This window comes from Xenopus laevis, chromosome 2L, assembly GCF_017654675.1.
Source record: "Xenopus laevis strain J_2021 chromosome 2L, Xenopus_laevis_v10.1, whole genome shotgun sequence".
NCBI classification, from domain to species: Eukaryota; Metazoa; Chordata; class Amphibia; order Anura; family Pipidae; genus Xenopus; species Xenopus laevis.
This window is the reverse complement of record NC_054373.1, coordinates 141,653,527-141,669,026: the sequence shown is the minus strand read 5'-3', so window position 1 is coordinate 141,669,026 and position 15,500 is coordinate 141,653,527. Positions and strand designations below refer to the sequence as shown.

The 15,500-nt window shown below is 37.1% G+C and overlaps 1 protein-coding gene across 2 annotated transcripts in view; it reads right to left on the bottom strand.

The window, feature by feature from the left end:
* Positions 1-475: 475 nt before the first annotated feature.
* acvr1b.L (activin A receptor type 1B L homeolog) overlaps positions 476-15,500 on the bottom strand; it is a 32,954-nt gene continuing 17,929 nt past the window's right edge. For both annotated transcript variants that reach the window (XM_018247347.2, XM_041582480.1), the window contains exons 2-9: positions 13,290-13,529; positions 9,057-9,299; positions 7,645-7,875; positions 6,913-7,080; positions 4,735-4,891; positions 4,523-4,647; positions 3,206-3,336; positions 476-1,924 (exon numbers count right to left, since the gene is read on the bottom strand). In XM_018247347.2, coding sequence (XP_018102836.1) covers positions 1,799-1,924; positions 3,206-3,336; positions 4,523-4,647; positions 4,735-4,891; positions 6,913-7,080; positions 7,645-7,875; positions 9,057-9,299; positions 13,290-13,529 — 1,421 coding nt within the window. In that variant the 3' untranslated portion in view covers positions 476-1,798. The remainder of the gene's footprint in view (positions 1,925-3,205; positions 3,337-4,522; positions 4,648-4,734; positions 4,892-6,912; positions 7,081-7,644; positions 7,876-9,056; positions 9,300-13,289; positions 13,530-15,500) is intronic.

Here is a 15,500-nt window from a genome sequence, read left to right as displayed (position 1 = left end):
TAGTACGACAGTGAGCGGTGCAAGGCGGACACACACCTCCATTATGGAAACTGGGAGCTTCACTAAAAGTTCTGCACAGAAAGCAGAAAAATATATCACTTTGAACACATCACGAAAACCCCTGAAGGATACACACAGAAAATGGTGTACACCTGAATAGAACAGACAATGACAACGTGACATTATAAAAAACGTGACATGTAATTGGGATGGTGGAGGGAAGAGAGGGGGGACAGATTCATTCCAGCTTTTAGAAGAAAATTCCAGGTACAAGTACAAATAGTTCCAGTGTAAATATAGCTTGGCGCATTTGGTTTTTGTAGTGATTTCTATACAAACGATAGGCTGAGAGGTAATATTTATAATTATGTATGAGTGTATATATTTATAGGTTGTTTTTTTTTTTACATTTTTTTCTTTTTTTTTTTTTTACAAAGAATTAATATAATTAAAAAAGTTAAAATCCCCATAGTCCCCTAAAACGGAAAACAAAAAAGAAAAAAAAGAACAAAAACAAAGTCTCAAAAAATACTCCAGTTAAAAGTTATGGCTTTAGAGTTATTGTCGTGTAGATGTTGAACCAAATTGTATCCCATTCAACTAAGATCCTGTATTAAAATGTGATGTGGCGCTCGGATACAAACTGTGCACCTTTTTCTGCCTATGGCCGAACCCTGGAGCGGGTGCCCAGCACAGGCGCATGCTTGAATTACTCATCCACACCTTATCAGATCAATAGCGCTTCCCTATAGTAGGACATCTTCGTGAAAGCAGGCCAGAAGGAAGCAGGTCTCCTTGATGCCTGGTTAATGAGCACAAACATCAAAATTCCTGCTGTTGGCAAATGCTTGACACCTGAGATTCATTGACAAACGATGGATTTTTGCAGGTTCTCCGCCTCTCTTCTAATCCACTTGGACAGCGCAAGCTGAGGGTCTGTTATTGATAAGATTTCTATTGCCAATAGTTATCACCAGCATCAATCTCCTGGTTTTTTTTTTAGGAAGCGGTGACGAGATGTAAAAAAAAAAAAAAAAAAAAATCAGCTTGAAGTCGGATTTTGCAAAAACTAGGTGACAAGTGGCCCTGTATGCAAAAATACATGAAGATGTCACTAAGGTGACCTAAAGAGACACCTCTAACAGTGGAGCTTTATATTTGCGCATGCAGACAAGCTCACATGTACACGTGTGCACCTACAAGACACAGGTCAAAAAGAGCGACACACAACCTGCACATGCATGGACGCAGTCTGTGTATTCTTTCCTTTCAAGCTCCAGAGTCACTTTTTACATTGCCCGAAAGTGAGATTAAACCATCCTCAAAAAGGCAAGTCTCCTTGTCTGTGACTTGAGTAAGTCCCTCAGCTTGCTCAATAACACTTGACCCAGTTACATGAATGAGTGTGGTCTTATGCAGTGGCCAATAACCTGAACCTTTTCAAACATACAAGCTAGATAAAGTGGCCTACACAGATGAGAGGGGTGCCGCTGTGAATATCCCGTTTTAAAAGAAAAATTAGGCATTGCCGCAATCAACTATGGTTGATTTTGTATCTTCATGCTCTTCTGTTGGGGGGAGGGGGTGGATTAAGGGTGGGGGAGGTTTCCTGTTTCATACCCAAACCTAGAATTTTATGCAGTGTGCTGTTCTCTTCCATTGTGACCCAAAAGGCCCCACTCTGTTCAACTGGCAGTTGTCTGGGAAAAAACTCTGAGGTAGGCCTCATACTTATGAACTACATCATGGCAGCTTGTATGATTTTTCCACATTTTCTCAGGGGAGTTTTTGGGAGTTTTCATATTTTCACATCTTCTTGTATACTGAGCTGTGACAGTGTTTTTTTAATGCGCAGAGCCGTCAGCCTGGCTGCACCATTGGAATACCAGCACTCCCTCATCATCTTCCCCATAACTCGGAGAGCCTGATTAAGAGATCAAAACAATTTGTTACAAATAAAAAGCAACAGCCATCTGGCCACATACCGCAAGCTAAAACAGACATCTGACATTTGCATCACAACGCATAATATCACTATACAGCCAGGAAATGCTACCTGCAATGTAATTAGTTTCTGATTAACATTTTAACCAGCATAAATGATACACGTTGTATTTCCTTTAGATGCTGACCAAATCATCCAACAGAGTCGCTACTGTTGTATTAGCAAAATGGCTTTTATATAAACACACTATGTGATATACATTGGCAGTGGGTGAGTAGTTTAATGCGTTTCGTGCCTTCAGTACCGGCACTTCCTCAGAGTCTCTCTGAGGAAGTGACTGAGGAAGTGCCGGAACTGAAGGCATGAAATACGTTCGTTTAACTACTCACCCACTGCCAATGTATATCAGTGTTTTTAGATAAAAGCCATTTTGCTAATACAACAGTAGTGACTCCATTGGATGATTTGGTCAGAGCCGAACTGCGGGTTACATGGAGTGCTACAAGTTCCGGATTGAAGTTGCCGGATTCCAGCCAGAAAAGCGGCTGACAGGGAGACGCTACACAACACGGGTAAGTATTTCTACACATCTTTAATTATTGTGGGTGTATTTCCTTTAGACTCTAAAAGGGCTCGAAATCCAAAACATGAATTGATGTATATTTAGGATACTATAGCAATTTGAGACTATTAATAGGAGTCTTTTGGCTCAGCAGTTCTCTTTGAAATCCAAAGAGTGAGCAACCCTAGAGTTAAAGGAGATCTAAATATTAAACTGGTCATACGCATTCAGATTTTGTCATGCGGCGACCGTTCGGATATCATTTGTACGTTTTAATGCAATGATCTAAAACGATCATTCAGATTTAACCCTTAGGATTAAAGTAAATAATATAAATCGGACAATGTTCTGGCTGTTTGATTGACAAACAACAATAGTATGAAAGTTATGTCCCATTATAAGTCATGAATATCGCCAGATATTCATGGCGATACTTTCAGAGATATTATCGTTATACAACAGACATTTTCTAACCTGTCTGACTGACTAAACAACTGATAGTTAGGGTATGAAAATTGTCTGGCCGATTATTTGGTGCAAACACGGCCCAAAAATCCTGCCAAATGTCCTTTTGTACAATCATATCTGAGCGTGCATGGCCAAGCTTTAAGGAGCTCCTAACACATGTATAGAGTAATGTTATTTCTATATTATTACAAGTTAAAACCCCAAAATGGTTCATGTCTTTACACCCATACCTCATAACTTTGCCACCAATTAGGTATGTTTGGCCGCAGCTTCTGGTCACACACTACTTTTCTCATTTCTTCAATTGATGGATCTGAAGGAACAAGGTCATAAAAGGGAAGCTGATAGTCCTCGTGAAAACCTAAAATAATAAAAAAAGTTAGAAAACCTGAAAGATTTAACACAAGAGCCCACGAAACATAACCTGGCCAGGCTGAGCGTGACTGAAGAACAAGGGAGAATCAGGTGGGGCTGACCTAGCATAAGATCAAGGGATAATTTACATAGGTGCTAAACTTCATCAGTGCGGTTACATAGCAGTGTGGTTTCATAGAGCACCCAATCAGCTCTAGGCCTGGATCGGTCTAATAAAGTTACAAAAAGAGCAAAAATAAAATTGTTTGCAGTGGATATCTGTATCCCTGCAGTGTAAATTAGAAGCCATGTTAGAAACGTAGCCACTAAGGATATGGATTATCAAGCCATGGCAATTACTAACTGACGGAAGTGTATAAATCAGCAAAAACGATTTAAAAGCTGAGCAGGTGGGATTTGACAGAAAGTCTGTATGCGATTGGCTCAGCTGCTAGCCTACCCACAACACAGCCATACACATAGCCTAAGGCCTTTTGTCCTGCAGAGTGTAAATAACAGAATCACTAATTTTTTTCAGAAACAGTATGCTTGATTCTTTATTGACCATTAAGGGTCTGGCCACACAGGCAGATTCGGGGATATTAGTCGCCAGGCGACAATTCTCCTCTTCTTCGCATCGACTAATCTCCCCAAACTGCCTTCCGCTGCATAAAATGAAATTCGCCTGGGGGCAGGCACACGGAACGCTTCATTTTCAAAGTCACCCAAAGTTTCCTCGTGAGGCAATTACGGACGACTGGCGACTAATCTCCCATAATCTGCCTGTGTTGCCAGACCCTTAAATGCCATGTTAAAATTCCAGTCTCAAATTTTAAGGCACACAGAGATTCTGAGCATTTCTATTGGCCAGGCAACAAATATCACTGAAGAAAGACAAGAAAATGCTTAGAATCTTTCCCCATTGATATTAACAACAATCACAAGACATAGTCAAGGGTTCCATAGTATTAGGCAATTGATGTTCAGAATCATGGCAGTTAGAAGGCCCTAAAAGCTATTTACTGATGGCCAAGAAAATGCCTGGAATGAATACACTGGCCTTGGACAACACTTCTTTAAAACTAACAAGTTGCATGCATGTTTTTATCAACACAACACACTAATCAGTTTTGTGTGCATTTAGAAAATCGTTGACCTCTAATCAGCTATAAAGCGGCTGAAAAGGAACGTACCTCCTGCACTGCACCTGCGGGCAATTTCCCAGTAAACCAAACCCAGAGCGTAAATGTCAGCACATTTGAAGGAATCAAAATGTTTCATGTTTATGGTCTCATCCAAGACTTCAGGAGCCATATACCTATAATCACATTAACAAATAATGTTCAAAACAATTACAGCAAATGAAATTGGAAATGAAATGTTAGACTGCAAGTAGTATAAATACCTTTTGGTCCCAACTCTCTGGTTTGGAGCAATGTCAATAGTGTCAGTGGCAGAATCGTGTCTTACAGCAAGACCCAAGTCTGCAATAGCGCACATTCCATTCTTCTTTACCAGAATATTCTTGGACTTTAAATCCCTATGAGCAATTCCAGGCTTTCCTGTAGACAGACAACACATAACTTCATTAGTGTGCCTGCATCCACACTGCTTTTGCTGAATAAAAGGGTAAATAACCCAAAAACCACAAATAATGAAAAATTAAAACCAATTGCAAATTGCCTCAGAAAATCACTCTCTACATCATACTAAAAATTAATTTAAAGGTGAACATCCCCTTCAGCAAACCTTTGTATGTTTGCATTATAGATAAGGCAAAACTTTATAAACACATAATAAATAAATATATATATATATATATATATATATATATATCTATATATATCTATATATTATGTGTTTATAAAGTTTATATATGTGTATATATATATATATATGTTTATAAAGTTTATGTGTGTGTATATATATATATATATATATATATATATATATATATATATATATATATATATATATATATATATATATATAATATATATATATATATATATATATATATATATATATATGCATGTATGTATATATATTTAGATAGTCTGAAACTGGTAAATACAGTTATTAGAGCTTTGTAAAACATTTTTAATATCTGGTTTAGGGCAATTTTGGATTAAAAAAAGAAAAAAGCAGGTAAACAAATTTACAATTCACAATTAAAACCCCCTGTATAAATAAATCCTTTTATCTGTAAACCTGCAAACAACATAGTGGCTGGAAGAAGCTAGTTGGTTGTAAAAATACAATGATCTATATAATACACAAGTGCCATAAATATCCAGTAAATGATATCCTTATAAACGGTGCTTAGTGATGTCATTGTTTTTAAACAGTGCTTAGTGATGTCATTTCTGTCACATTACTCACTGAAATGTGTGTATTATAATAAATGAAGTACTCCCTGTTGTAAAATGAAGATATTAGAAGTCGCCTCGGATGCTTTCGGCCTTGTGCTTTGATGGAACTCCTCGGTAACTTATAATATCCTTATATCTTACAATAGGGAGTACTTTATTCACTATATAATACACTTATTTAAAAAAACGATTTTTTAACAGTAGGGGTACATTATCCCTTGGCCTGCAGCCTTGTGCCTTTATATGGTCACAGAACCCCTCAGTGACTTTTAATATCCTTATCATTTATAGTAGGTACATTATCCCTTATAATAAATGAGTGATACTCAGATTTCCCTGCATAAAACTCAGTCTGCAGCCTTGTTTTAGTCAAAGCAAAGCACTGGTAACAGCAGGCAGCTACAGAGCTCCTCTCAGTCCAATCAGCAGAATCCTTCTAAGGAGTTGTCAGTGAGAGCCGTTATCTTGATACCTGCCTATTGTTCAATTGACAGGCTGACCAGACAAGGCTCTGTTTACATTACATCAGCTGGTAGGAGGGAGGGGGTGTTGATCACTCCAACTTGCAGTGCAGCAGTAAAGTGTGCCTGAAGTTTATCAGAGCACAAGTCACATGACTGGGGGCAGCTGGGAAAATGTCTAGCTCCACAGCAAATTTCAAAATTCCATATAAAAAAATCAGTTTGCTCTTTTAAAAAACGGATTTCAATGCAGGATTCTGCTGGAGTAGCACCATTAATTGATGCATTTTGTAAAAAAAACATGTTTTCCTGCGACAGTATCCTTTTAACAAGCATTCTGTTTTACATTTTAATGTATTGAGTTTAACCACTAGGTGCTGCTAGAGAGTTTATTGCTAAAATGAACCAATGAATAAGAAGCTCTGGCTTGAAAATAATTTTGAGTTTCTGCCATCTACAAACTCTCGTTTTTATAATTTTTGCCATTGAGAGCTGCAAGAAGGCCACAGACCCTGTGCGATGCTAGATAAGGGCATCTCACTACCATGCTATTTCTTCCAAGTGTTTCAGAACGACATATACGTAAAATGATGTCGATTTATGCACATATACCTCTGTTTATTAAAAGCAACAACAATAAGATGCATAAGATGCATAAGGCTTGACACCATATAAGAAGCTGCTTTTTTTTTTTTTTTTTTTTAGAATGTATTCCTGCTGAATTTCTTTAACCGTGATATTTGCTCTTACCTTGTGTGCCAACAATTTCCATATGCAAATGGGCAAGCCCACTCGCTGCAGAAAGAGATAGCTTTATCATCCCTTCAATAGTGACTGTATATCGATTGAGATAGTCGAACAGTGAGCCATGTTCATGATAGTCAGAAACGAGCCACAACTGGGTCCAGGTGCCATTGTCTGTAAATAATTATCATCAATAGTGAGGAGGCTGCTATATAATAATTAGAACAAATTGATTACACATTTCAAACATGATCACATTGTTTTGGAACAATCATTACACATTTCAAACATGATCACATTGTTTTGGAACAATCATTAGCCAGTGTGAGTTAGACTGAATTTACAGTGATGAATACTCTAATCATGATATAAATAAAATAATGTTGACAGGATATTATTTTACAAGTGCAGAATATTTTTTTTGTAGTTGTTTTTTCAATTATTTGCCTTCTTTTTAGGACTGTTTCCAGCTTTCAAATGGGGGGTGAATGACCCCATCTAAAAACAAATGTTCTGTAAGGCTACAAATTTATAGCTACTGCCACTTTTTATTACTCATCTTTCTATACAGGGGTGGAGAGGATACTATTTTGCAAGTACAGAAATTATAATATGGTTATCCTAAGAACCTGAGCTAAGCTATAATGTATAGCTAGTTCAGTGATTTATATTATGAGCATTACACGGAGAATCCCATTTAAAATGATCTATATAATGCAATAAAAAAAAGCATCTTACCTTTGTTGTCTGCAGCAATAAATCCTAGGATGTTTTCATGCCGCAGCATAACAGTTTGGTAGATTTCGGCTTCTCTAAACCATGAACGTTCTTCTCGGGAGGAGAAAATTTTCACTGCAACATCGCCGCCTCTCCACTTCCCGCGCCAAACTTCACCAAAACGCCCTTTCCCAATTATCTCTTGCAAAACAATAGTCCTTGCAACAGTTCGCTGAACAAAAAGCGGTAGCCCTGTAGGAGAACAACGGAGAAAGTGTGCTTCACAAAAATTTTCCTAATTCACTAGGGATATACGACTCACGCCCACATATAATGATGGTTGCTAGGGTAATTTTGACCTTAGCAACTGGACTGCTGCACATGCAAACTGGAGAGCTGCTGAATTAAAACCTGAATAAGTTAAAAACCACAAATAATAATAATGAAAGCGGATTACAAATTGTCTCATAATATCACTTCTGACATCATACGGAGAGTATTTAAATTTAAAGGTGAACAATCCCTTTAATCCCCTCAATTAATAAAGCTATTTAAAGGGATACTGTAATGAGAAAACGTGTTTTTTTCAAAACACAGTTAATAATGCTACTCCAGCAGACTTTTGCACTGAAATCCATTTTTCAAAAGAACAGATTTATTTTTTATATATTCAATTTTGAAATGTGACATGGGGCTAGACATATTGTCAGTTTCCCAGCTGCCCCCAGTCATGTGACTTGTGCTCTGATAAACTTCAGTCACTCTTTACTGCTGTACTGCAAGTTGGAGTGATATCACTCCCTCCCTTTCCCCCCACCCCAGCAGCCAAACAAAAGAACAATGGGAAGGTAACCAGATAACAGCTCCCTAACACAAGATAACAGCTCCCAGGCAGATCTAAAAACAACACTCAATAGTAAAAGCCAAGTCCCACTGAGACTGATTCTGTTACATTAAGTAGGAGAAATAACAGCCTGCCAGAAAGTAATTCCATCCTAAAGTGCAGTCACAAGTCACATGATTGGGGCAGCTGGGAAACCGACAATATGTCTAGCCCCATATCAGCTTTCAAAATGTAATATAAAAAAAATCTGTTTGCTCTTTTGAGAATTGGATTTCAGTGCAGAATTCTGCTGGAGCAGCACTATTAACTGATGCGTTTTGAAAAAAAACATGTTTTCCCATGTCAGTATCCCTTTAAACATGTGCTAGTATGTTTTTGATGGCAAAGAGTGGGCTTCTGCTGCAGACAAAGTGTATCCTTAATAAAATTCCTAATGAGGACCAAAACGTTGGACACAAATAGCATGTGATTAAATAAACAAGTTTGCATTTTCATAATACTAATGTTTTTGTTTTTGTTTTTTTTGCAGTTTTATCTAGTGATTTAAAATATCTTCTTTCCCTAACAAAACTTAAAAACTAAATTTTACCTGAGCCAGAACCAGACGTGGAAAGATCATAGACCAAGTCTGGTAGGGTTTTATCTTTTGCGAGATACATTTCACATGATGGATCCTCCAAGTCAAGTCTCTGCCGGTTGTGATAATCTCGCTGGTGACAGTGAAACAAGACTACAACAATAAGGATGACGCCAAGGAGAAATGCTGGGATTGCAATAACAGCTACAAGCTCCACTGGACCCCAGCCTGAAGGAGAGTCAACTGTAATTTGTCCTAAAAGAAACAAAAATAGATATACTTCAGTTAAAATTAGGGGCTTAGGCAAGGTAATTATTACCCAAATTCCTTTGTGTTGTTTAATCAGGGATATAAAAGCACTGATTTAATTCCAAGAGAAAATTATATATAACCATATGAAATACACAAAAAAAACCAAAAACTTATCTACCATATACAGAGATTGAAAGAGAAAATATGGGGGTTACGGTCCAATGATTTAAATGATACAGCAGATATACGCGTCACTATATAATGATTAAAAGCTTGCTGTCCATCTTCTTCCAGTGTGCAAACTTATTTCAGGGCCAACTGCAATAAAAGTTACGTCATAGAAATTGTTCTGTGCAGCTCTTGGGTAGGCTGGGGTCCTTAAAGGGGAACTATCGCAAAAATTAAAATTTAATATAAGCTTCAACATACTGAAATACGTTTTCTAAATTCAATTAAAAATTCTGTACCGTTTCTGAAATAATCAAGTTTATCTTCTCTATCCCTCTCTCAGCATCTGTTTCTCTTCATTTTGTCTTCATTCAGGAGTTGGGTGTCAGATATTGACAGTTAGATCCAATATATCTTATAGGGGGGCTCCTTTTGCCTAGAAGATGTATTAGAGCTCACTCTATGAAAATCACCATGTCGCTCTACATGTATTTGAGCAAAAGGCAGTTATTTTGTTAGATTTTGTTTGTACTGGAATCAGTTATTTAGTGAGCTCTAATACATCTGCTAGGAAAGGAAGCCCCATTTAAAGGAGAACTAAACCCCGTTAATCAAAAAACCCCATCCCCTTCCGTCCATTGGCCCCCCTCAATGCTTTCTCCCTAAAAAAAATAAATAAAAGATTTCTAGAAAGAAATAGTGTCCCTTTAACAAACAAATTAAGTGTTATTCGTTGGGGGTGTCCAGTAAATTTAATCACGAACCTTGGACCCCAGGTTAGAGCTCAACACCCTGAAAAATGCACAGGCCTGATACTATTCCAAAATTTCATTAAGTCTACTAAAAAATCATGTAAACATTAAATCATTTTTAAAATTATAAATTATTTGAATAAAATGGAAGTGAAGTTAGAAATGCTAGAGTGAAATACCACCTCTCTCCATACATTTCTATGGGATTTTTAAAAGGGTATTTATCAAAGGGTGAACTTTCTCCCTTCGATAAACATCCCATAGAAATGAATGGAGAGTGGCGGTATTTCACTCTAGTGGACTGTGGTTATCTCTATCTTCCCTCTTTGATAAATATACCCCTAAGGGTTGGGGCACACTGGAAGATTTGGAGAGATTTAGTCACCAGGCGACTATTCTCCCCGAGCTGCTTCCCCCCGTCTTCCACCTGCTAGAATGAAAAATCGCCTGCGGCATGGCACTAGTGGTGCTTCGTTTTCCGAAGTCGCCCGAAGTTTCCTTGCGAGGCAACTCCAGACGACATCGGAAAACGAATCGCCGCGAGTGCCATGCCGCAGGCGTTTTTTCATTCTAGCAGGCAGAAGATGGGGGGAAGCAGTTCGGGGAGAATAGTCACCGGGCAACTAAATCTCCCAGTGTGACCATACCCTAAGGGAGATGGCCATTCCGTAATTCTGAGCTTTCTGGACAATGGGTTTCCAGATAACGCGTCCCATACCTGTAGTTTAACTTTATTGCAATTGTCGTGGTTCAGGAGAATTTCTGGTAAATGGCAGAAATTCAATGGAATAATAGCCAGGGCTGGTGCATTTTCAACAATGAGGAGCTCTGGTCCATGAATCAAAAATTGTAAATATGCCTAAAAAAAAGTCACCTCAAATTTTCGGGTCTCAACTATTCAATCGTTATTAGACATTCTAATTTTTTTCTTAAATAACCTCCCAGTCGAATTGTGAGTATATTCTAATTAAAAAATTCACATGAATCAAAAATTTCGACCTTTGATAAATGGGCCTCCCCATGTTTATTTGTATAATATATATAACATGGGCATGTTATTCCACTTCTGCTGCTAAGGCGCAATGAAACTATAACATGCAATTTCAGTGGATTCGCCCCTAGAGAAAGTCATGTTATAATGAGATGCTGCATTGCTGTAGGATCTTACAGAAATGCAAAATGTCATGTACACTTTTTTGAACAGCCCTCGAAGTAATAAACACAAGTTCTGATTGTTGAACTATAACTGGGGCAGCACAACCTGAACCTTTACTGTCAAACATTAAAAACAGCAAAATAGGTTTTCTGGACCAGCAATCAACAAAAGCATACACAATAGCTTGTAAATTATGTTGTTTCAAGGAAACTTTTGCTTAAAATATCACAATATATAATGTAAAAGCTTGTGTACATATACATTATACAGGAGCAGCTGGCTGTTGAATCAACTAATACATCATGAATCTCAGGTGAAGGAAACCAGGAACAAAGGAGGAAAAAAAGGAAGATCTCAGACGTGAATATTTTATGAAAAATAGCTCTGAAGACTGAGAGGCCCATTTATCTTTAAAAGAGAAGGAAAGCTACAGAGGCATTTTATTGCCAATAGATTAGCTGCATTAGTGCAAGCTAGAATGCTATATTTATTCTGTAGAATGTTTTACCATACCTCAGTAAAAAGCTCTAGAAACTCTCTGTTTGTTTAAAATAGGAGCTGCAGTATTAATGTGGTGTGACATCACTTCCTGCCTGAGTCTCTCCCTGCTCTGGGCTCAGATTACAGCAGAGAAGAGGGGGTGGGGGGAGAGGAGCAAACTGAGCATGCTCTTGCCCAGGGCAATGAGGTTTAAGCTGAAGGCAGGAAGTCTGATACAGAAGCCCATGAGTACACAATAGAAGGAAAGAAATGCAGTGTTTCTTTTGACAGGGGGCTCAGAGCAGCATTACTTTGGGGGTTTACTGGTATATTTAGATGGACCTTTCTGATAAGGCTTACTTAGTTTTAACCTTTCCTTCTCCTTTAAATGGCTCAATTAACCTCTGCCATTGACTTGTACATGAACTTGGAAGGTTTTAGGTGGCGAATATTCAAATTAGGACGGTTTCCATGGTCGAGGTGTGATAAATCACATTCGAATAGGGGAATTAAAATTCGAATGTGTGAATTTTACATTACAAATTCCTACAGACCTTCTTCTACAACGCGTTTATTATTATTCATAAACAAATCAATTTTGGAGCAGTTCAGAAAATTCCAAAAATTGAATGTAAAAGCACAAAGATACAACAGCATATGATGCTTTTCAAGGACAAACCAAAAGCAATAAAGATCTAACAAAAGATCATTAAAGTTAAACTGAACAAAATAAAATGACATTTAAAAATACAATAAAAATTTCATCAGAACAAAGAAAAATAAATACATGAAAGAAATAAAAAAATTTTTTTAAAAAAAGACAATAAAACACTTAGAACACTGTGTGAAAAATAGTTAGAAAAATTTCCAGGAAATATTTAATCAGAAGATCTTATGAATCCCAATTTAGTTAGCAATTCTTTCTTGGGTTTATCAAATAAATCTTAATATCTGAGCCGTAAACAATAAAAAGACTTTTCTTTCTCAAAGTTATATTTAAAAAGCTTCTTGCAAGCATGACTGACTTAGCGAAAAAATAACTTATTTTTCCTTCTGAATATGTATTTCTTCAGTCTATTTTGAGCTTAAAATAAAAACTAAAAAAATATGTAATTTTGAGCTTTATAAATCTAGTACTTCAGGTAGGATCGCCATTAGGAACTAAAGCTGGAACTCAAAACACTACAAGGAAATGGCATTATATTTTGGCGTTACTGGTCCTTTAAGCATAAATCCACTAAAACACACGTATTATACATATACCTTACTGTCAAATATCTGTCAAGGCTTGATGTACTTTATTACAGCAATATTTCACAGGCTGCCAATAACTTTATTTAAAGTGATTAGAACTTTCAAAGTGACTTTCTCAAGCCAATGCAGTTTAAGTAGATGAAAGCCATAGGTTTTATATGAACGACATCTGATATTACTTACCAGTTGGCACTCCTACGTCAATTTTGTTGCAGTAATCCGTGTAACAGCAGTAGGTGTTGCGGATATCTTCTGAGCTAAGACAATAAAATGGTTTTCCAGGAGGAACAAGATCCTCCTGACCAATGCAGGCTCGCAAATGATATTCTTTGCCTTTGACGTTGGAGATAGAAACCATGCAGGCACCGTCTGTAACACACGTGAAATTTGACTGGATGCAGTTGGAGCACATACATCTAAGCTCTGAAAGAAACACAGACAAGAGAATTATCAATATCTGCAGTGTACAATTTCTAAAATGTCTTCCATACCCATAAAAATTCAAGTAGTGGCAAAATTTGCAAGTACTCTTGCAACCGATAACAACTAAGATAGCATTTAGATTGCTCCTATATGAAAGAAACAATGTGTTGCTACAAGGAACTAGATCACCTTTCCTTTCTTTCCCCAAATACAGACATGGGACCTGTAATCCAGAATGTTCAGGACCTGGGGTTTTTCGGATGAGGTATCTTGCCATAATTTGGATCTTACCTTACATCTACTAGAAAATCATGCAAATATAAAATTAATCCAATAGGCTGGTTTTGCTTCCAATAAGGATTAATTATATATTAGGTTGTATATGAAGTACAAACTACTATTTTATTATTACAGAGAAAAAGGAATGATTTGAAATTTAAAAAAAATAAATAAAAGAAAATTATTTGGTTAAAATGGAGCCTATGGGAGACAGACTTTCTGTAATTCGGCAATTTCTAGATAACGGGTTGCCGGATAGCGGATCCCAAACCTGTACCAGTGTTCCTTGATAAATACTGAACAAGGAGGCAGTCAAAAAGTTAAGCGACCCTTTACCCAATGAATAATGCATACTGAAAAAGAACCAGAGAATGAAAAGTAACAAAAAAATTAGGGATGCTCTGAATCCACTATTTTGGATTCGGCCGAATCCCGAACCAAATCCAAATTTGCATATGCAAATTAGGGGTGGGAAGGAGAAAACATTTTTTACTTCCTTGTTTTGTGACAATAAGTCACAAGCTTTCCCTTCCGTTCCTATTTTGCATATGCAAATTAGGATTCGAATTTGGGTCAGCCTGGCAGAAGGATTCTGCCGAATCCGAATCCTGCTGAAAAAGGCCAAATCCTGAACCGAATCCTGGATTCGGTGCACCCCTAAAAAAAAATACCTGCTTTCATTTGCAATTACATTTAGCAATAACTTTAAATTCATTGGAAATGTTTAATGACTGTATATTGGCAAATTGCCTAGAATTATTTATTTTTTTGGCATTACTTAAAAACACTGTTTTTGGGTAGCCGACCACTTTAATTCCTATTTAACTGTATAAAATGAAAGAACTGGTCAAAGGGACAAATACTTTAGTGAAGTACTGTATATATTAAATTTCTACAGTCCCATATAGATTCATACGGCCGTTTAATTTTTTTAAGCTAAATTACCAATTTATAAGTATGTGATACTACAGAATATACCACAGAGTGTTTGTTTTTACATGCAAAGTAGTGCTTTTAATGCCCTTTTACCATATCACTGCGTGCTATAAAGAGATGTATCAAAGGAAGGTAGTCAGCCCTAGTATCTGTTAGAATGCCATTAAAAAATATGGATAACTGACAACTACGCAGGGAAATACAGACTGTTATAGGACAACATGCTGCAAGTAGAAGATGCCTTCAAGTGCACTCTTAGATATTTCTTTAGGAACATACATAAAATAAGACAGTACTATTGGCCCCATTTCTTAATGTTACTGGACTTTAACACGCACAATGCATACACCATTGACATATGCAGAGAAATTGTGGGGTAATTCTAGTCTAGCAATATCTGGAGACCCAAGAAACAGAGTGCTAGGGAACATATTAAATCTGGCATAATGGTAATACTGCTATAGGGATATACAAGATGCTTATGAATACTACAGAAATGTCATATTGCTGTAAGGTCAATGATATGCTGGTGGTACATTTATAATAGCAATAAATGTACAAGTTTATATGGCTGCAGGCCTAACAAGTATCCTTGCCAAAGGAAAGAGGTACCGTACTGCTTGAAAGAACTATCAGCAGTTACACGTTTGATGGTGGGGGGTAATGCACGATGGTGGGGGATAAGGTAAGAAGGGGGCAAAGTTAATTTCTGTACTAATAACTCATAGTAACAGATCGAAAGGTAGTATTTTCCAG